General features: G+C 44.3%; 1 protein-coding gene across 5 annotated transcripts in view; it reads left to right on the plus strand.

Moving 5' to 3' along the window:
• The first annotated feature begins 1133 nt into the window (after window positions 1–1133).
• cnot1 (CCR4-NOT transcription complex, subunit 1) overlaps window positions 1134–21293 on the plus strand; it is a 261162-nt gene continuing 241002 nt past the window's right edge. For 3 of the 5 annotated variants that reach the window (XM_059992490.1, XM_059992494.1, XM_059992492.1), the window contains exons 1-2: window positions 1135–1795; window positions 20083–20190. In XM_059992490.1, the coding sequence (XP_059848473.1) occupies window positions 1694–1795; window positions 20083–20190 (210 nt within the window). In that variant the 5' untranslated portion in view covers window positions 1135–1693. Of the gene's footprint in view, window positions 1796–20082; window positions 20191–21293 lie in introns of all 5 variants that reach the window. The other 2 variants (XM_059992491.1, XM_059992493.1) reach the window with 2 other exon arrangements.

Consider the following 21293-nt stretch of genomic DNA (forward strand, 5'->3'; position numbering starts at 1 on the left):
ACGCTAGTCCAAGACAGATCCTCTGGTACGTTAACGCCGAAGCTGCTCAGCCTCTCCACCTCCGATCCCTTACTGAGAACAGGCTTTTCGATCGCCTGTTACTAGATATTTTAAAACATACAAATCAGATGGGTTTATTCCGGAGGGAGTCACGAAGAACAACATTGTACGTTGAGGATATGAAGGCGGTGTGCTGGACAGGAGGGGAGAAAGGGAGAAAGCACACGCACCCCGACGGCAAACGAAAATCTCCACTCGGTCATATGACCCGATCACATGATTAAAACTTCTCGCTCCTGCACTCCTTTCTTTTATTTTTGCATTCCAATAATATTTTTGAAATACCATATAGGCTGTAGAATCGACACTGATTTTATTTTATTTAAAAAAAGTAAACATTCCCTCATGCCCGGCAGTTTGTGTGTCACGTGGTACAAATATTTCACCCTCCCCCACTCTTTCTAAAAAAAACAAAATTCTGAGTAAGGGAATCGGGATGCGAGTCCGTGATAAGGTTAACAAGTTTATTCCTTAAAATAAAAATTATAATCTGACGGGCTGGCGCCAAGCGGCGGGCGCGTGTGGGGGTTGGGAGGGGGCCGAGCCGCGCGGCGCGGCGCGCGGTCCGTGGGGGAGGGGCGGGGCGGGGCGGGAGCGCGGGGCGGCGCGCGGTCCGTGGGGGAGGGGCGGGAGCGCGGGGCGGCGCGGCGCGCGACGTGCTGACTGGGGGAGAGGCGCGCAGGGGAGAAACTATTGCAGAAATAAAATAAACTCACTCAAAATAAACCCTCAACTCTCCTCCCGGGTGACCGGAAACCCTCAATTTTACCTCCCCCTCCCCGACCGTCAAAAAAATTACAACTCGCAGTAGTCTCGCTCTCGCTGGACTTGATCGGCGGGTTCGGGTTGTTTTCTTTCTGTTTCCCGGGGTTTTGTTAAGGGATTAACATTTAAAGTGGAGTCTGTGAAAGTACCCGGTCGGCGGTAAAACAAAGTTTCCTGAGGATTTTTAAAAAATTAGTGTTTTTGTTGTGTTTGTCGGTGCTTCCCAAGATGGCGCAGTGAGTGAGGCCGCGTCGCCATTTGCAGCCGTACCAAGCAGGCGAGCGAGCGAGCGGGCGGGCGGGCAGGCGGGAGGGCGAGAGAGCCGAACGAACCGGCAGCAGGCCGGGCCGACGCCGCTCCCTCCTTCCCTCCCATCTGGACCCGACCCCTCCCCTCCCCTCCCCTCCCCTCCGCCACTACACCACCCTACCCAGCCCCCTCCCCTCCCCCTCCTCCCTCCCTCCCTCCCTCCCCTCCTCGGCCTCTCTCTCTTGTCCCACCGGCGGAGCAGCGCCATGTTCAGGCTACACGGAGGAGGCGGAGGAGGAGGAAGAATAGTGGCGGCGGGAGAAAAGTGAACCAGGAGGAGCCGACAACGGGCTGAAGGCCGACCAACTCCAAGGGGCGAAGTCTCCGAGCGGAGCGGACACTCGTGAAGTGATCATTGGGGCCCCCCGGACTCTCCCGTGAGAACACTTAGCAGAAGGCGACCCCTTCCCTCCTCCATCGTTTTATAAAGATATATAAAATATATATGAGAGAGAGAGGAAAGGCGCTGACACGAGAAGATAAATTTTTCTTTTTCCAGTAAAAGAAAGGGGAATAATGACCATTTCCCGCTTTCCTCAGCTGACCGCCCCGACCAGCAATGAATCTTGACTCGTTATCGCTGGCCTTGTCTCAAATCAGCTACCTTGTGGACAACCTGACCAAGAAGAATTACAAATCCAGCCAGCAGGAGATCTCTCATGTGAGTGTGCCGTGAAATAAGTCTTGCAATCTGTGCACCAGAGGCCCAGAGAGCCTGAGGCCTGCTGCATTTAGAGTGGGAACCAAAGTGTGTTAAAGAGTAGGGAGAAACTAACGTAACTTTTACAAACAACGGGCTGAAAGGCAGTTTTGTGCACTGACCGTCCTCATTCATTTATACATTAATAACGAGAAACTAGAGGGATGGATAGAAGCTCACATGGTGAATCCGGGCCTACAGAGGGACAAAAGTGTTTTTTAAAAAACATAACATCCAGAAGGAAGAAAACAGTCTTATTTGAGTTATTTAGTTGCTGAAAGGGAAAGGGGTGAAAGGTGTAGGGTTCAGAACCGTCACTTGCAACTCGGTGCGAGTTACTAACTCATTCAGGAACGAGGCCTAGCAAAGGGATCAGTTAAAAAAAGTGGGGGAAGGGAAGGGGTTGGTGTATTTACCATACACTTTTTGTTCTCTGTGCGATGTTTTGCGTTAATCTTAAAGTTTATACTGTTCCATTCCAATAGAAACCTTGCCAAATAAACAATTTCTTTAGTAAACTAGCAATGACTCATTAGGTTTCCAACTTCAAAAAAATGGCTATTTTAAAAAATTATATCCTAAAAAATTATATCCTAACTTTACATAACTCGCATGCCTTTCAAGGCCCAACTTCCAAGTTCATAGAAATTTATGTGATTTTGTTTTCCTTATGCATTACTGGCTATTAAGAGCAAATCATTTCTTGAAAATGTTGTGCAAGTACAGACCTTTTCTCAAATGTAGGAAATTGGGACTGCAGTTGTTAGATCTTGGAAGAAACTGGAAGCTACAGGTCTTTGCAACCAGTTGAAGAGGTACTGCAAAAGTGAAGTTGTGAACTTAAATCAGTGAACAATCTTGGAAAAGCTCAGTGGATTAAACAGCATCTGCAAGATATTGTTTGACCTGATTAGTTCTTTCATTAGATTGTTGCTTCAGATTTCAGTATCTGCAGTCTGTTGTTGCCATTATAGATGCATATTTTTTTCAACGTTAGAATGGAAAAACTCAACTGAGACTTGAAAAGCAAAAATGCCTCCCAAGTAATCAGTTACTATTGGTCAACTGGCAAACTTTTGGATTTTTCTTTGCACTTTATAACAATACTGAAACATTCATAGCATTCTGGAATTTGACAGACTTTCAGATATAAGAGTTTTTTAACTACTTACCGTAAAAAAAAAAGATTGTTGCAATAGTCCCATAGCTCTTGTTGGCACGTTTACAGTAAAAGTGATAATCTGGTATACAATATTCTGACAATGTAGAGAGTACAGCATTCAGCATTCATTCATCCGGAATGAATGAATGTGGGCTGGGAGTCCGGTATGGAAACGAGGCATGTAGCCAGAGCAAGGGGTGTCTGGCACTTGGATTGTGAGCTGGGTGAATAGCTGGAGTTGACATTTGGGTCCAGAATGCCAGGGGTCAGGGCCATGGACAAAGTTGTGGCTGGAGTATGAATCTGGAGGGTGTGTGTATTCCGAGCTTCCTTTAAACCAGTTGGTTCACTAGAGAATTGTTTTACTATTTTTTAATTGAAGCAATTGTTTGTAAGTTAATAAGAGTTGCATCCAGTAGTTTGGAAAATCTAGTAGTCTAACATTACCAAATTGTCGCATACCGGATTTGAGTTCTGTTGTAGGGGCCAAAGACATTTTTATGGGAAAGGAAATTTAATTGAGGCATCATGTACAAGGCCAAAAGAAAGATACCACTGTATAGTTAGAAAATAAATGTTTTAAGAATTAGATACAGGAACAAGCCATTTGGACTTTAGAGCCATTCATCAAGACTAACTCTTCTACTTTTCCTGCATGTTCCCCATGTCACTCGATGCCATTTGTTCCAGTGTATTCGGTGCATAGCCCTCTAGGTGGAGAATTCCTAAATGGCCCACCCCTTGATCTGAGACTAAGGATCCTGTTTCTGGGTTTCTCAACCAAAGGAAACTTACTCCTTTTATCTACTCTGTTGAGCCCTGCAAGGATTTAGTTAGTTTCAGTGAGAGTACCTCTCAATCTTCTGAGCTATGGAGAAAACAACCTGGTGTGCAAAAAAAAATCCATCCTGGGACGCTGTCTGATTTATGTTTGCATCTCTCCATGAGTACTTTTATTAAGGACAAGGTGGATAATGGAATGCTGACAGCTTAATTTAAACACCCTCCCATACTGCATACTCTGGTGTTCCTGATCAGCATAGCTCTGTAGCTCTCTACCACTGGTGGCTTTGACCATTGGGCAGCCATTAAGCTTTTATTCCCTCAAATTTCCCCCCCCCCCCCCGCCTTGATCACTTATTGAGTTTATATAATGATAGATCAAACTGTTCAGTTTGTGATGAAATGTTTCTGTAACTCTAACCCTGAGCGTTGATCTTTGCTAGAAGTTCTGTATGATGATAACAGAGAGGACAAAGTTGATTTGACTGGATGCAGACTTAGCTGTCAAAGTTTACACCTTGCAGACTGTGAAGAATTCAAAACAATTTGAAATAATTACAAGAACATCAAGCTTGAAAAGATTTTGGTGACCTTGTCTTTATTAAAATATGAAATTACTGCTTTTGTTTATAGGGTTTGGTTTAATACTTCAGAATACTATTTGCAAGTAATTCACAGATGGTTTAATTGTAGCAACAAATTAAAATATGGTTCATGGAAAGGCCAACATTTAGAACTTCAAATTAGAGGCTTTAGACCTAATTGCTGTCTGCCCTGCTGCAGAGCTGTGCAATCTTTTTGGACAACCAGATTAAGTGAATGCTTAAAACAAAAAGAATGATCCACTTGGATGAGAAGTTGGGGAATGCATATGGGAAAGCACAATTTGTCTTTAGAAAGTGGGAAATGACTTGATTATGGAAAGCTGTAATATACATTTAAGATAGGTCTGATTTTAATCTTGAACTCTTCCTAATTTGAAGTATCACAGATTGCCCTCTCTTGAAATGCCCAAGTTAGAGGCTTAATTATTGGTATTTTCAATTCATATAAGCACCTCTTTTATTCTTTTTGGTCATAAATCTGATTTCAATATTGTTTAATATTTCCAAAATACTTCTATTCTAGTGAGGTAGTAGAATTTAGATAGTTAATAGGCTTTTTCCACTGAGCAGAGAAAATTTTTTAACTTTTAACTTGTGAAGAAAACTTATTGTATCCCTGTATACTCTTGGTACCCTGCTAGGCATTTCCATTTTTTCCCAGTAATGAGTATCTGATGTTCTAGTGTTTTTTTAATGGAAACTGTTAATTACCTTTTTAAATCTTTAGTTTAAGGCCTAGAATTTCATTAGCTTTTCATGCCTTCAACAACAATGTTCCAAATAGCTTTGCTCTTCCACTATATTGAGAATAGTTAAGTTCTGGTTGTAATGTTTTTTCATTGTCCAACTTGCATTTGCAGAGTTTCAATTTCCAATTTTTTGTTAGTCCTTTCCTCATCATATTAGTTTTCCAGAGTTTTCTTTGGTGTCTGAACAATTATTTACAATTTTTATTTTATACCCTTTCAGAGATGCATTACTCCTTCCATAGATGCTGTCTGGCCTACTGAGTTCCTCCAGCATTTTGTGTTTGTTCCTTTTAGACCAAGCTGAGTGTCCTTTACTCTCAGAAATAATAAAAAAAAGCTGATCTGCTATAATGAATGAAATAGGCAGATAAATCAGTTTAACTGAAGTTCTCAAATTTGTAAAGTCCAGAAGGAGTCCACAGTCATGAGGTGCTTTTCCTCAAACTTGTGATGGGCCTCATAACAGTGCAGAGGCCACAGATCGATAGGTCAGGGTGGAGTAGAATGGAGAATTAAAGTGGCATGCCACAGAAGCAGTCAATGTACGTTTCATTCCTCTAAAGTAGAGGAGACCACTTTTTCTTTTCTCTCTTTTCTCACACCCAGCTGACTTGTGCTTAGTATTTCGCAACTCCTAGTCAACGTTCTCACTCTTAACTGCTACCATTCACTCCTTGATCAGGGTAACAGAGTTTACCGATTATTTCCATGGTCACTCTGCTTTCATTCTTGTTAGCGACATGCTATTATAGGTTGGAGCTTTTCAGAGCTTAATTCTGGTGCTGTACTGTAAGGAGTCTCTGTACAATGCGGGGGTTTTCTCCAGGTCCTCCGGTTTCCTCCCACAGTCCAAAGACAGTACTGGTAGGTTAACTGGTGGTTATATATTGTCCTGTGATTAGGTTAGGGTTAATTGGGTTTGTCAGGCATTGCTGGAGCAGCATGGCTCGTAGGGCCTACTCTGCGCTATTGCTAAAATAAATAGATAAATGCATCTCTCCTCCACACAATCTAAACTCGCCTTTCCCAGTCCTAATGAAAAATCTTTGATCTGAAATGTTAGCATTGTTTCTCTTTCCATAAATGTAGTCTGATCTGAGTATTCCCTAAATTTTCTGTTTTTAGTTCAAGTACTGTTTTGTATTTTTGATTTTTCAGTTTTTACTTTTAGGGTTCGGGAAGCTTTTAGTCTTTACTTCCATACCCTGTAATTTCCATTAGCTTTCCATGTGTCACCTGTTGAAGGGATTCTTTATCTGCATTCTCTTCATTTGAGCAAGGAGAGAAAGATGTCCCAGAGACTATTTAAGATCTCATTTGAAAGTTGACGTTGTCAACTAGGACATATGGAAGGAAGGGAAATGACTAAATTCCACCTCTTGCTATATATGTAGATCCTGTTGCGAATGTATCTACGTATACCTTCTGGACAAACCAAGGAAATTGGGGACCGGAGGACTTGTATAACGTAGCAGTTATGTGCCTACAGAGATGTATTCCTTTAATGGGTTAGTGTATTTAAGATCAAGAAAAAAATTAATAGGAAGGGAAAACAAGCCATACAAAGTTGAATAATGTTGAGTGGATGCTCAGAAGTCTATTAACTAGTAATGAAGTAAATGGTTTTATTATTAAGCTGATAATCCAAAGTTAGCAGTTTTTAAACTTGTTTAGGTACTGGCGAACAATGTGCATTATTACAACTGAAAGTGAAAGGAATAGAAATTAAAATAAATATTTTGCTTTCATTTTTGGTTTGATTTTTAAAAAATTAACTTGAAACTACTCAATGAAGTTAATACAGTCTTAGTTTGGGAAGGGAAAGGATTGACAAAGGTTTGTTTTTTTTGTCTCCTCTGAGTTTCCCTGTGTCAAGCAGACCATAACAACGTTTGACTGTTCAGTCTGTGAGAGTCAAATGACAGTTGATGATTCACATGGGATTTTAAAAATACCTTTCATGTCATTGTGGTACTCATCTCCATGCACTGGTGTCATGTTACATTTTTAATTGTGCAATGAATTTCAACAGTAAATGCTATGTATGTAGTGTAGGAGTAGTTATATAGTTAATGCTTTTTGGCTTGAATTTTCTTGTTTCAATTTTCTACTGTAGGTATTTTCTGTAGGGAAAGACATGTAATTGCAACTAGTTTGTGAATGTCAACTGTACACCACATATTCAAAGTCATCCGTTGCAGCACGTTTTTACTCACTCACTTGTTCTCACTCCCTCCAGAGAAACCCCAATCATAAAGTTGTCTAGTATGTCCTCAGAAATGTTAGGCCAGCAGTTTGTGTGCATATTGCATTTTAAAAATTGCACCCTTAAACAAAATGTGGTGTTGACATAAACTATAATCCCAGCAGTGTTTTATTTTGTTTCCTGCAAAAGGCAGACTTAAGTTTTCAGTATTTCTTTCTGTTTCATAAGTTAAAGGTGAAAATCTCAAGCTCGCTATGTCTAGATGTTCTTCAATTCTAATAAATTAAAAATTTCAGTGTGTTTTGTAGCAAATTGCCTTTACTGTCATTCAGCATGTATATGGCAGGGACCCTCTGAAACAAGCTTGCTTTACTTTTGCAATAAATAGATTTGTCAGTTACAGGAATGATACATTAAAATAGATTTTTTTCACAACGGTATATAGAGGCAGTTCTCTGCTGGGGTCCATTAAATTACAAATTGATTTACCACAGTACTTGAATTTTTTTAAGTGAAGTCGTTGATATGTAGGCAAATATTTATTAATATTTATTAGTTTCTCAGGATCAGGGCTTTGCTGGCAAGTTACATTTTTTGCTATCTTAAATTGTCCTTGAGAAGGTGGTAGAGGATCACTATCTTGAACAGTTGCAGTATTTCTGATGAAGCTATTGTGGAGAGAATTCCAACAATGATTAAAGATGAAAAATGTAACTTGGGAGAGTCTACAAGTGAGTCTTTCCTTTTCCTTGGTGTTAGAAGTTGCAGATTTAGGATGTGCTGTTTGAGTAGCCTGGCAATCATTTGTAGTGCTGTGGTACACATCAGAGTTACTGGGTGCCAGTGCAGGAAGGAATAAAATGTCAGTGTAGTCAGTGGCGCTTCTTTAACCTGGGTGTCTTGAGGGTTATTGGAGCTGCAATTATTGAATCCATTCAACTCATGATCTGTGTCCTGACAGTGGAAGGTTTTGAGGTGTCAGGAGATAAGTCACTTGTTGAAGAATGCTGAACCTTTCAATCTGTCATTGTAGCAAGGTACATGCATGACTGCTTTACTTGTTTGTGGTGAGGGCTGTGTGGACCATAAAACTATTAAATGTCTTGTAACTGGTCAGACACTTTATGGTTGGAGGTAATCATTACCTAACACTTGTGCAAATGTTACTTGTCTCTTAATTTGTGGCAATATTGGGTAGTTCAGGTTGCATGGAGACATCGGCTATTACATTTACTGAGGAGTTGCAAATGGAATTGGCCATTAGCACATTCCTTTACTGGTGACTTTATGATGGAAGAAAGATCCTTAAGGAAGTAGTGGAAGATGTAAGGTAAGATATAGATCTAGGGTAATACTCTGAGGAACTCCTACAGTGATGTCATGGGGTTCAAATGATTGATTTCCTGCCACCGTTTTCCTTTGCTGGGTTTTACTCCTGCTATTGAGTGTTTCTTCCTTGATGCTCATTGTATTCCATTTTGTTAAGACTGCCACTTTTGGTCAAGTACTGTCTTGATGTCAGGGCAGTCATTGGTGGCTTACTTGTGAAATTCAGCTAATTTGTACATGTATGTACCAGTGTTGTAAGATTTGGAATTTCAGCCCATGCTGGGATCATTAAACAGATTATTGTTGTGTTAGTGGGTCTGAGGTTGATGCTGATAATCCCGATGATAATCTACTTCCTAACAACCTACTTGGCAACAGGATGGATAGGGCTTTTGTCTGCTTATGTAGTCCATTCCTTATTGATAATTCTGTACTTTGGTCATACAAGTCTTTGTTACTTTCAGTTTATCATTTGTATACACCTAGCGTTGTTAGAATATTTTGTCAGATATTTTGGATCTTTATCAAAATTCAAGTTGAATTGTCATAGCACCAATATTTAAATAAGCCCGTTTAAAATGTTTTTATTTTCTTGGAAATATCTGGAGACTAACTTTGAAAGAATAAATAGCTAACAAAAGTTTCTTTACTCACGATTCCAAATTGCTGATACAATGAACTCCCCTGCCTTTGCTTCAAACTGGCATGTATTACGTTCGTATGTTGCTATATGATTTGATCTTTAAAATTGTACTCTACAATTTCATTGCAGTTTAGTATTGGTATATTTTCACAATTTTTAATATTTTGTAAGGACTACTACTATATTAATTTTCATTGTTGCTCTTATATGTACCTTGGCGAGCCTAATGTCTATTTGATATTCTAGTGATTATCAACTGGAAAACAAATTTGAATGGGACTGATGCTTCTCTCTCCAAAAGGGAGGGCCATGAGTTCAGTAGGAATAGCTAAAGGCCATCTCTTCAAATTGTCATCAAGAAATCCATTTCGGAAGAAACTACCCAAAAAGTGGGGCTGTGGGACCTACTATCAAGGGGCAATTGAAATAAATGGTGTAGATGCATTCAAGGAGAAGCTGGTCAAGCATGTGATGGAGAAGGGCGAGGCTCATAGATTTAGATGAAAGCTAGGAGTTTTGAGCAGAGCATTCATGATTAGTTGGGCCAGGTATTCTGTTTCAGTGGTATATATCCTATATAATAACTTTCTCAGTGTTTAGTCCTGGGCAACAGACCATGACATTCTGCAGTATTTGGTCAGAGATAGCCCAGTGAGTTGTGTGCAGATTGGAAGGCATGTTTCATAGACCGTTTCTTTTAGCAATAGTTGGTGCTATCTCAGTGTTACATTTGTGGAAACAGCACTTAGTGTTTTATGCTGCTGTTTGAGATTAACCTCACTACAGAGCACTGTTTATATTTCCTGATGTTAGTGGATATGCATTCCTGTAATGAATGATCTTGTCACACACACAGCAATCTTGACATAAGCTGCAAGAGCAGCCCCCCCCACCAACTTAGCCGAGCCTGAACGCTTGTTTGATAGCGTATTAAGCAGTATGGGGAAGCTTAACTTCAAAAGGGACCCGACAGTTTTTCTATGATTTTCCTGTTCATCTTGTGGAACATTAGACATGTAAAAATAAGGTACTGTGGCGACCCATTTCCTGGCACATCCGAACCGGCTCACAATTAGGTAGCCTACGGGGGTTTGCGAGCACAGAGCTTTGGACCCTCTGCGCCAAGAGGGGCAGGTTGAGGGAGGCTTAAAAGTGAGGCTGAGGATTTCGAATAAAGTTTTTTCCTTCGACTGCAGTTACCGACTCCGTGTCGTAATTTTAGCGCTGCGTGTAGCACACCGCTACAATTGGTGACCCCGATGGTCCAAACGATTTTTGGACCAGAAATGACCGACGCCGCCTCTGTTCATGCGGTTTCATTGAAACTGCTGGGTTTCTGGACACAGCGACCGAACCTATGGTTCCAGCAAGCCGAAGCCCAATTCCACGTTCGCCAGATCACCTCAGAAGACACCCGCTACTACTACGTGGTGAGCTCCCTCGACCAGGACACAACGGCCCAGGTCGCGGAGTTCGTACAGTCGCCCCCGGCAGATGGCAAGTACATGGAATTCAAAGCCCTGCTCCTCAGGACTTTCGGACTCTCACGGCGCGAGCGAGCTGCCCGTTTACTGCACCTGGATGGCTTGGGCGACAGACCTCCATCGGCTTTAATGAATGAGATGTTGTCTCTAGCCAACGGACACACACCCTGCCTCATGTTTGAGCAGGCATTCCTGGAGCAGCTGCCCGAGGACATACGCCTGCTGCTGTCTGACGCGGATTTCAGTGACCCCCGGAAGGTGGCAGCCAGGGCAGACTTGCTGTGGAGCGCCAAAAAGGTGAGCGGGGCGTCTATCGCACTGATCTCCCAGCCACGCTCCCAGCAGCAAACCAGTCCAGGCCCGGCCGCAGAGCCCGCCAACCCCCGGCCCAATGAACACTGGTGCTTCTACCACCAGCGGTGGGGCGCAGAAGCATGCCATTGTCGCCCGCCCTGCAAGTTCCCGGGAAACGCCAGGGCCAGCCGCTGCTGATGGCTACGGTGGCTGGCCATTGGGATAGCCTCCTGTATGTGTGGGATAGAAGGTCGGGACGCCGGTTTTTGGTTGATACTGGTGCCGAGATCAGCGTTTTACCTCCGACGAGTTACGACACCCGCAGCAGGGCACCGGGTCCCCCCCTGAGGGCCGTGAACGGCAGCACAGTAAGGACCTATGGCACCTGTCAGGTGCAGCTACAGTTCGGCTCCAGCCAGTTCACGTGGGACTTTACACTGGCCGCCGTAGTCCAACCGCTTCTGGGTGCGGATTTTTTGCGGGCTCACAGCCTACTGGTCGACCTGCCCAGGTAGAGAAAGGTACACGCCGAGACCTTTCAGACGTTCTCCCTGGGTGCAGCCCAGTTGCCAGCCCCTCACCTCGGCTCCATCACGCTGTCCGACAACGACATCACCAGGGTCCTGGCAGATTTCCCATCGGTTCTGGCACCGCAGTTCACAGCGGCCATGCCCAGGCACGGCGTACAGCACCACATCCCGACCCAGGGACCACCCCTCCACGCCCGCACTCGGCGGCTTCCCCCGGACAAGCTCCGACTGGCGAAGGAGGAGTTCCAGAGGATGGAGGAATTGGGGATCATCTGGCGGTCCGACAGCCCATGGGCCTCCCTCCTGCACATGGTGCCCAAAGCGACGGGAGGCTGGAGACCGTGCGGCGACTACCGCAGGCTGAACGAGGCTACCACACCGGAACGCTACCCTGTGCCGCACATTCAGGACTTTGCAGCAAACCTGCACGGCGCACGGATCTTCTCCAAGGTAGACCTCGTCCGAGGGTACCATCAAATCCCGATGCATCCTGACGACGTCCCCAAAATGGCTCTCATCACCCCGTTTGGCCTTTTCGAGTTCCTCCACATGCCATTCGGCCTGAAGAATGCCGCACAGACATTCCAGCGGTTAATGGACGCGGTGGGACGGGACCTGTACTTCGCGTTCATCTATTTGGACGACATCCTCATAGCCAGCAGCAGTCATCAGGAGCATCTGTCCCACCTCCGTCAACTCTGCGCCCGACTGAGTGAGTACGGTCTTACAATCAATCCCGCCAAATGCCAGTTCGGACTCGATACCATCGACTTCCTGGGCCACAGGATTACTAAAGACGGGGCAACCCCTCTGCCCGCTAAGGTAGATGCGGTCCGCCACTTCCCCCAACCCACCACGATCAAAGGCCTTCAGGAATTCGTAGGTATGGTCAATTTCTACCACCGCTTCCTCCCTTCAGCTGCCCGGATCATGCGCCCCCTGTTCGTCCTGATGTCAGGTCCGAGCAAGGACATTACCTGGGACGAGGAGTCCGCTGCCGCTTTCGTTCAAACGAAGGAAGCTTTAGCGAACGCCGCTATGCTAGTACATCCCAGAATGGACACCCCTACCGCCCTCACAGTGGACGCATCTAACACGGCAGTCGGTGGGGTGCTGGAGCAACTCATCGCAGGTCGCTGGCAACTCCTGGCGTTTTTCACCAAACACCTGCGGCCACCCGAGCTCAAATGCAGTGCTTTCAACCGGGAACTGTTGGCGCTCTACCTGGCGATTCGGCATTTCAGGTACTTCCTAGAAGGTCGGCCCTTCACCGCGTTCACGGACCACAAATCGCTTACCTTTGCGTTTACGAAAGCGTCCGACCCCTGGTCGTCACGCCAGCAACGCCACCTGTCCTACATCTCTGAATACACAACAGATGTCCGGCACGTCTTGGGTAAGGACAATGTCGTGGAGGATGCGCTCTCTTGCCCTACCGTTCATGCCCTTTCCCAAGGGGTAGACTTTGAGGCACTGGCAGAGGCGCAGCAGGCGGATGAGGAGATTCCGAGTTACAGAACCGCAGTCTCTGGTTTGCAGCTCCAGGACCTCTCCATAGGCCCGGGTGAGAGGACCCTACTCTGTGACGTCGCCACCGGCCAGCCCTGTCCCGTCATCCCGACAGCCTGGCGGCGCCGTGTTTTTGACTCCATTCATAACTTGGCGCATCCCTCCATCCGGACAACTGTCCGGATGGTTTCCAGCAGGTTCGTTTGGCACGGACTCCGCAAACAGGTCAGTGAATGGGCCAAAATGTGCATGCACTGCCAGACGGCCAAGGTGCAGCGGCACACCAAAGCCCCACCGCAGCAGTTCCATCCCGCCCACCGGCGTTTCGACCACATTCATGTGGATATCGTGGGACCTCCTGACTATCGTGGACCGGTTCACAAGATGGCCAGAGGCGGTCCCGCTCACTGACACCACCTCCGAATCTTGCGCCCCAGCCCTGATCACCACCTGGATATCTTGCTTTGGTGTACCGGCCCACATTACCTCCGACAGAGGTGCCCAGTTCACCTCCAGCCTGTGGTCAGCTATGGCCAGCCTTTTGGGGACTCAGTTGCACCACACAACTGCCTACCACCCACAGTCGAACGGGCTAGTGGAGCGTTTCCACCGTCACCTAAAGTCGGTCCTCATGGCCCGCCTGTGAGGAGTCAACTGGGCGGACGAGCTTCCCTGGGTCCTACTCGGCATCCGCACAGCGCCCAAGGACGACCTGCACGCCTTGTCGGCTGAGTTGGTATACGGCGCGCCCCTGGTCGTCCCCGGGGAGTTCCAACCAGCCCCATGGGGGCAAGAGGAAGATCCCGCAGCAGTCCTGGGCAGACTACGCGAGAAGCTCGGTAACCTGGCCCCCATACCCACTTCACAGCACGGGCGGAACCTGACCTGCGTACCCAAAGACCTGCAGAACTGTAAGTTTGTGTTCGTACGAAGGGGCGGGCATCGGCCACCGCTGCAGCGGCCATACGAGGGGCCGTTTATGGTGCTCCGGAACAACGGGTCCATGTTCATGCTGGACGTTGGGGGGAAAGAGGAGGTTTTCACGGTGGACCGCCTCAAACCGGCCCATGTGGACCTGGCACAACCGGCCGAGTTTCCGGCACCTCGGCGCAGAGGCCGACCTCCCAAGCAGGTTCTGGCCCAGACTGTGGACATTGGGGGGTGTATTGGGGGGTGTATCGCCGGTTCTGGTGGGGGGGGGGGTGGGGTTATGTGGCGACCCATTTCCTGGCACATCTGAACCGGCTCACAATTAGATAGCCTACGGGGGTTTGCGAGCACAGAGATTTGGAGCCTCTGCGCCACGGGGGGCAGGTTGATGGAGGCTTAAAAGTGAGGCTGAGGATTTCGAATAAAGTTTTTTCCTTCGACTGCAGTTACCGACTCCGTGTCATAATTTTAGTGCTGCGTGTAGCACACCGCTACAGTACTATTATTTTATGTAAATAGAATTGGGATGCATTGAGATATTAGTGCTGTACACATATCCATGAAATTAGTGTTGTGTTCTTACTTGCTCACTACATGCATCTAGGTGTAGTGTTCATTTTGTATTTGAAAATGCATTTTTAAACGTGGAAATTTCTTTGAAGAGAATATATTGTAGTGGGTGGAAGAGAAGGTAGAAAAGAGGGAAGTAAAATAGTGTGGTTTTGAGTAATTAAGGAATGTTGATTAGTTTCAGTTAGTGCTCAATTTTTGTTCTAACTTTTAGTGCAAGAGGAGAAGATTCTGTTAGTTACCGTGATAGAATTGGAGCTTAATGGTTGCCTACTCAATAGGAATAGTTTTCTTCTGCATGATATTGCATCTAGTTTGTGCCTGCAGGAATACACTTCACCTATTGTTAGAAATATAGAAAACCTACAGCACGGTACAGGCCGTTCACCGACAAAGCTGTGCTAAACATGTCCTTACCTTAGAAATTACCTAGGGTTACCCATAGCGCTCTATTTTTCTGAGCTCCATGTACCTATCCAGGAGTCTCTTAAAAGACCCTATCGTGTTCACCTCCACCACCGTTGCTGGCAGCCCATTCCATGCACTCACCACTCTCTGCATTAAAAAAAACTTAGCCTTGACATCTCTTCTGTACCAAGCTCCTTAAAACTGTGCCCCCTCATGTTAGCCATTTCAGCCTTGGGAAAAAGCCTCTGAATGTCCACACAATCAATGCCTCTCATCATCTTATGCACCTCTATCAGATCACCTCTCATCCTCTGTCGCTCCAAGGACAAAAGGCAGAGTTCACTTAACCTGTTCTCATAAGGTATGCTCCCAGATCCAGGCAGCGACCTTGTAAATCTCCTCTGCACTCTTTCTATGGTTTCCGCATCCTTCCAGTAGTGAGGCGACCAGAACTGAGCACAGTACTCCAGGTTGGGTCGGACCAGGGTCCTATATAGCTGCAACATTACCTCTTGGCTCTTAAACTCAATCCCATGATTGATAAAGGTCAATGCACCATATGCCTCCTTTACCACAGAGTTGACCTGCGTAGCAGCTTTGAGTGTTCTATGGACTCGGACCCCAAGATCTCTCTGATTTCCCACACTGCCAAGAGTCTTATCATTGATACTATATTCTGCCATCATATACACCAAAATGAACCACCTTGCACTTATCTGTGTTGAACTCCATCTGCCACTTCTCAGCCCAGTTTTGCATCCTATCAATGACCTGATGTCATCTCTTGACAGCCCTCCACACTATCCACAACAGCCCCAACCTTTGTGTCATCAGTAAATTTACTAACCCATCCCTCCACTTCCTCATCATTTATAAAAATCACGAAGAGTAGGGGTCCCAGAACAGATCCCTGAGGCACACCACTGGTCACTGACCTCCATGCAGAATATGACCTGTCTACAACCACTCTTTGCCTTCTGTGGGCAAGCCAGTTATGGATCCACAAAGCAATGTCCCCCTGGATCCCATGCCTCCTTACTTTCTCAGTAAGCCTTGCATGGGGTACCTTATCAAATGCCTTGCTGAAATCCATATACAGTCGGCCCACCTTTTTGTCATTCTTCCCTAAACAATGCAGTATAACAGTATTTACATAGCATTTACAGTGTATTAGGTATTATAAATAATCTAGAAATGATTTAAAGTATATGGGAGGATGTGTGTGGGTTATCGTGAATCAGGATCGAAAAAAATCGTAAGTTCTCATACTAAGTAAGAGAACAGGTACATCTGGTATTATTTAGCGTCAGTTAGTTAAACGCTTGTCTTCGTATATAGTATATATTTTACCTTTCTATGCATATAAAACACTTAAGAACATATGTTTCAGCGCCAGGCTCGGGAATGGAAGTTCTCAGGACTTGAGACGGATCGCTCCAGAATGCGCTCTCCACTGTGCCGGCTTGATGTGGAGGATCAAAAACCCACTAATTAAACCACTGCATTGCTTAGTAATAATTGTAGCTTTCATCGGGGCAGAGCCTTTCTCACTTTATCCTTTAAAATTGTTCCGATTGTTGACCAACATAGCCTAACGCTTTTCCAATGACCAATGGTGTTTCACTTCTTTCCGATCGCTTTATTATTTCCACTTTATTTTCAATCATGTTCGTGATTATTTTCGCGAACAGAAACACTGTGGATTCAGATCTCTGCTGCTGGGTCCTAATGTCCACTGCACTGAGACCAGTTAAATAAGGTCTTGGGTTCCGCTGAGTGCTAAGGTCCACTGCATTGAGACAGGTTGAATAAGGGACTTGAGCATCCATGAATTTTGGTATCTGTGAGGGGTACCAGAACCAATCCCCTGTGGATAAGGAGGACCCACTGTACACTACATCTACTGCTCTACCTTCATCAATGTGTTTAGTCATATCCTCAAAAAATTCAGTCAGGCTCGTAAGGCACGACTGCACTTGACAAAGCCATGCTGATTATTCCTAATCATATTATGCCTTCCCAAATGTTCATAAATCCTGCCTCTCAGAATCTTCTCCATCAACTTCCAACCACTGAAGTAAGACTCCTTGGCCTATAATTTCCTGGGTTATCTCTATTCCCTTTCTTGAATAAGGGAACAACATCTGCAACCCTCCAATCCTCTGGAACCTCTCCCGTCCCCTTTGATGATGCAAAGATAATTGCCAGAGGATTAGCAATCTCCTCCCTTGCCTCCCACAGTAGCCTGGGGTACATATTGTCTGGTTCCGGTGACTTATCCAACTTGATGCTTTCCAAAAGCTTCAGTACATCCTTTTCCTTAATACCTGCGTGCTCAAATTTTTCAGTCCGCTGTACGTCATCCCTATAATCGCCAAGATCCTTTTCCATAGTGAATACTGAAGCAAAATATTCATTAAGTACCTCTTCAATATCTTCTGGTTCCATATACACTTATCCACTGTCACACTTGATTGGTCCTATTCTCTCACGTCTTATCCTTTTGCTCTTCACATACTTGTGAAATGCCTTGGGTTTTCCTTAAGCCTGTCCTGTCCCTTCTGACTCCTAATTTCATTCTTAAGGAAGCAGCATTATGAAGGACTCTATGCACCCTTATGTAGACCCTATGTAGTCAGCTTACAGAGAGGAGGTGCAGCAGCTAACAGACTGGTGCAGAGCCAACAACATGTCTTTTAATGTGAACAAAACAAAAGAGATGGTTGTTACCTTCAGGAGGGCATAGAGCGACCACTCCCCGTTGAACATCGACGGCTCCTCGGTAGAGATCGTTAAGAGCACCAAATTTCTTGGTGTTCACCTGACAGAGAATCTCACCTGGTCCCTCAACACCAGCTCCATAGCAAAGAAAGCCCAGCAGTGTCTCTACTTTCTGCAAAGGCTGAAGAAAGTCCATCTCCCACCCCCCATCCTCATTACATTCTACAGGGGTTGTATTGAGAGCATCCTGAGCAGCTGCATCACTGCCTGGTTCGGAAATTGCACCATCTCGGATCTGCAGTGGATAGTGAGGTCAGCTGAGAAGATCATCGGGGTCTCTCTTCTCGCCATCACGGACATTTACACTACACGCTGCATCCGCAAAGGAAACAGCATTGTGAAGGACCCCATGCACCCCTCATACAATCTTTTCTCCCTCCTGCCGTCTGGGAAAAGGCTCTGAAGCATTCGGGTTCTCACAGCCAGACTATGTAACAGTTTCTTACCCCAAGCTATCAGACTCCTCAATACCCGAAGCCTGGACTGACACCTTGCCCTACTGTCCTGTTTAGTATTTATTGTAATGCCTGCACTGTTTTTGTGCACTTTATGCAGTCCAGTGTAGGTCTGTAGTCTAGTATAGCTTTCTCTGTTTTTTTTTATTACGTGGTCCAGTCTAGTTTTTTGTACTGTGTCATGTAAACCATGGTCCTGAAAAATGTTGTCTCATTTTTACTATGTACTGTACCAGCAGTTATGGTCAAAATGACAATAAAAGTTGACTTGACTTAAGTTCCTTGCTGCTAGCCTCATCGTCTAGATCTCTATCATTACTTAGTTTTTTGAACTTTTCGTATGCTCTTTTCTTGACTAGAGTTACAACAGCCTTTGTACACCATGGTTCCTGTGCCCTACCATCCTTTTCCTGTCTCATTGGAATGTACCTATGCAGAACCCCACGCAAATATCCCCTGAATGTTTGCCACATTTCTTCCGTACCTTTCCCTGAGAACATCTGTACCCAATTTATGCTTCCAGGTTCTTGTCTGATAGCCTCATATTTCCCCTTTTTCCAATTAAACGCTTTCCTAATTTGTCTGTTCCTATCCCTCTCCAATGCTATTGTAAAGGAGATAGAATTGTGATCACTATCCCCAAAATGCTCTCCCACTGAGAGATCTGACACCTGAACAGGTTCATTTCCTAATACCAGATCAAGTACAGCCTCTCCTCTTGCAGGCTTATCTACATATTGTGTCAAGAAACCTTCCTGAACACACCTAACAGACTTCACCCCATCTGAACCCCTTGCGCTGCTCTAGGGAGATGCCTATCAATATTGTTCTATTGTTATTTTTTCTATATTGTCTGCAAAATAGATGCATGCATACTTCCACTTAGGATGCATATTTCAGTCCCACTTAAGGTGGAATAAAACCTCAGTGCCATCAGTGCCTAAAGATATTCTGCGTTCACATCGTCACCTGCAACAAAACTTGCAGGAACCAAGAACACCATGTGAAAAAGTAAGCATTCATTGCAGGCTAGAAGAAAAATGACTCTTTGCATTAATGGAGTTATTGATTAAAATGCAAAATAAAATAGATGTGGCTTTTAATTGGCTGTAAAATGCAAAATATTGCTTCTTAAATGCTATTTGTCTTTTTTTTAAATTGGTGATGCAGTTCATGCTTTGAGTTAATATGTAAAAAAACACTTTAATTGAAGTAAAGTTAAAATGACAGCCTAATATGGAAGGTAACTACAATGTGCTAATTTGATTAATTGGGGGCTTTTCCAATCTGATGCTAGGGTATTTCTTGAGTTGGTGTATTCTGTGAAACGTTAGCTAATTTAACAACATGTTTCCAAATTGATGTTTGTAATCAGAAATTTGTTATCTACTAATTTGTATTCTCATTACATTTCTTGAGTGGCATGGATCTGTTGATGCTCCTCTGCTTTTCTCTTGTTTTCCAGTCCTTAATTTTTATGCCTGTCTTAATGTTAGGATTTGGGCACAGTGGTAATACATTGTGTCTGCTTTCCTTGACAAGTAAATTCATTTGGACTTGTCCCATAAAAAGAAGCCTATTCTTACCCAAACCTGTGGATTTTGAGTTGCATTAATGTTGTAGAGATACAAAGCCTGAGTTATTTCCTGGCCTGTTTAGAAATATATCATCAGTTCCAATGTATATAGTCTCTGAGGTGAAGTTATTATAAGTATGTAAAATCATCTGTGAAAAATACATTAAATGTTTAGACTGTTCTATATGAATTTAGAACAGAATACTTAAGTTAATGTGGTCTTTTCAATTGCAGATTGTGAACAGACACGGCCCCGAGGCAGACAGACATTTATTACGCTGTCTATTCTCGCATGTGGATTTCAGTGGCGATGGTAAAAGTAGCGGCAAAGATTTCCATCAGGTATTCAAATCCAGTTTGTAAAAAATTCCTAATGGGTATATTTTAAAGAAGGGAGAGAATGTTATTTCAAGATAGTTGGTGTGAGTTGTTTGGCCCCTTGTATCTGTTCTGAAATTCCGTGGGATATTGGGTCAGGTCTTTTAGCCAAACATCACTTTCTTATCCTTATCCCATATCTCCCAATTCCCTTGATGAGCAATTTTGTTTTTGTCTTAAACATATTCAGTGTCCTGCTTCGCACAGTCCCCTTGTATATAGATGTCCAAAGACCGGCTTCTTGGTTAAAGAAATTCTTTCTCATTTCTTTCCTGTATGGCCAAGTTGTTATTTTGAGTCTGAATGCTGGTTCTAAACCCTTTGCTAGAGGAGTACATTGTCTTCATATCTACCCTGTCGGGCCTTGTAAGTATTTTGTTGATCAATAATATTGAACTTTCTTGAAAGTTTAAGATGAGCTCTCTGTAACCTTTCCTCCACTGGAAATTAACCACAGTTTCTTGAATCTTCAGGGTTCCTGTGCTTTGTAAATGTATCCTTTCTTGAGGCAGGACAAGATGGATAGGAAAGGTTTAGAGGGACTAGTTTAGGTAGGCAGTATGATTAGTATGGATGAGTTTGGCCGAAGTTTCTGTTCCTGTGCATTATTACTTTATGACTTATCTATATCGTTCCAGTATTTCTTATGTGATGGTAATGGCTTTAAGCTTGTGTGTAAATTCCCTTGCAATGAAGACCAAATTAGAGATTGCTTTACTTAATGCTATTTGTACCTCTGGAGTAACTGATTTCAGTGCAGTGACACCTGTGTTCTGCTCAATGCTAATGCTCCTCAACATTTACAAAAAAAAGCACTCACATTGTACACCCAGATCCCGCAAAGTCTCCCTCCGTTCCTCTAAAATTCAGAAAGCCATCCAGCTTGTAAAGAGCTAGAGCTACAGGACAGATTCTTGTGAATCCTATTGGTCAGTCATTTAACCCAAAGATCACCTTGTTCTTTTTTTCCATAACCAACCCTTGGTCCACAACAGTGTATTATTCGCAAGCTTGTGTAGTACCATTTGTTTAATGAGCTTTTGGATCATAAAGATCTTTTATTCTGA

Source organism: Hypanus sabinus, chromosome 17 (genome assembly GCF_030144855.1).
Source record: "Hypanus sabinus isolate sHypSab1 chromosome 17, sHypSab1.hap1, whole genome shotgun sequence".
NCBI lineage: Eukaryota > Metazoa > Chordata > Chondrichthyes > Myliobatiformes > Dasyatidae > Hypanus > Hypanus sabinus.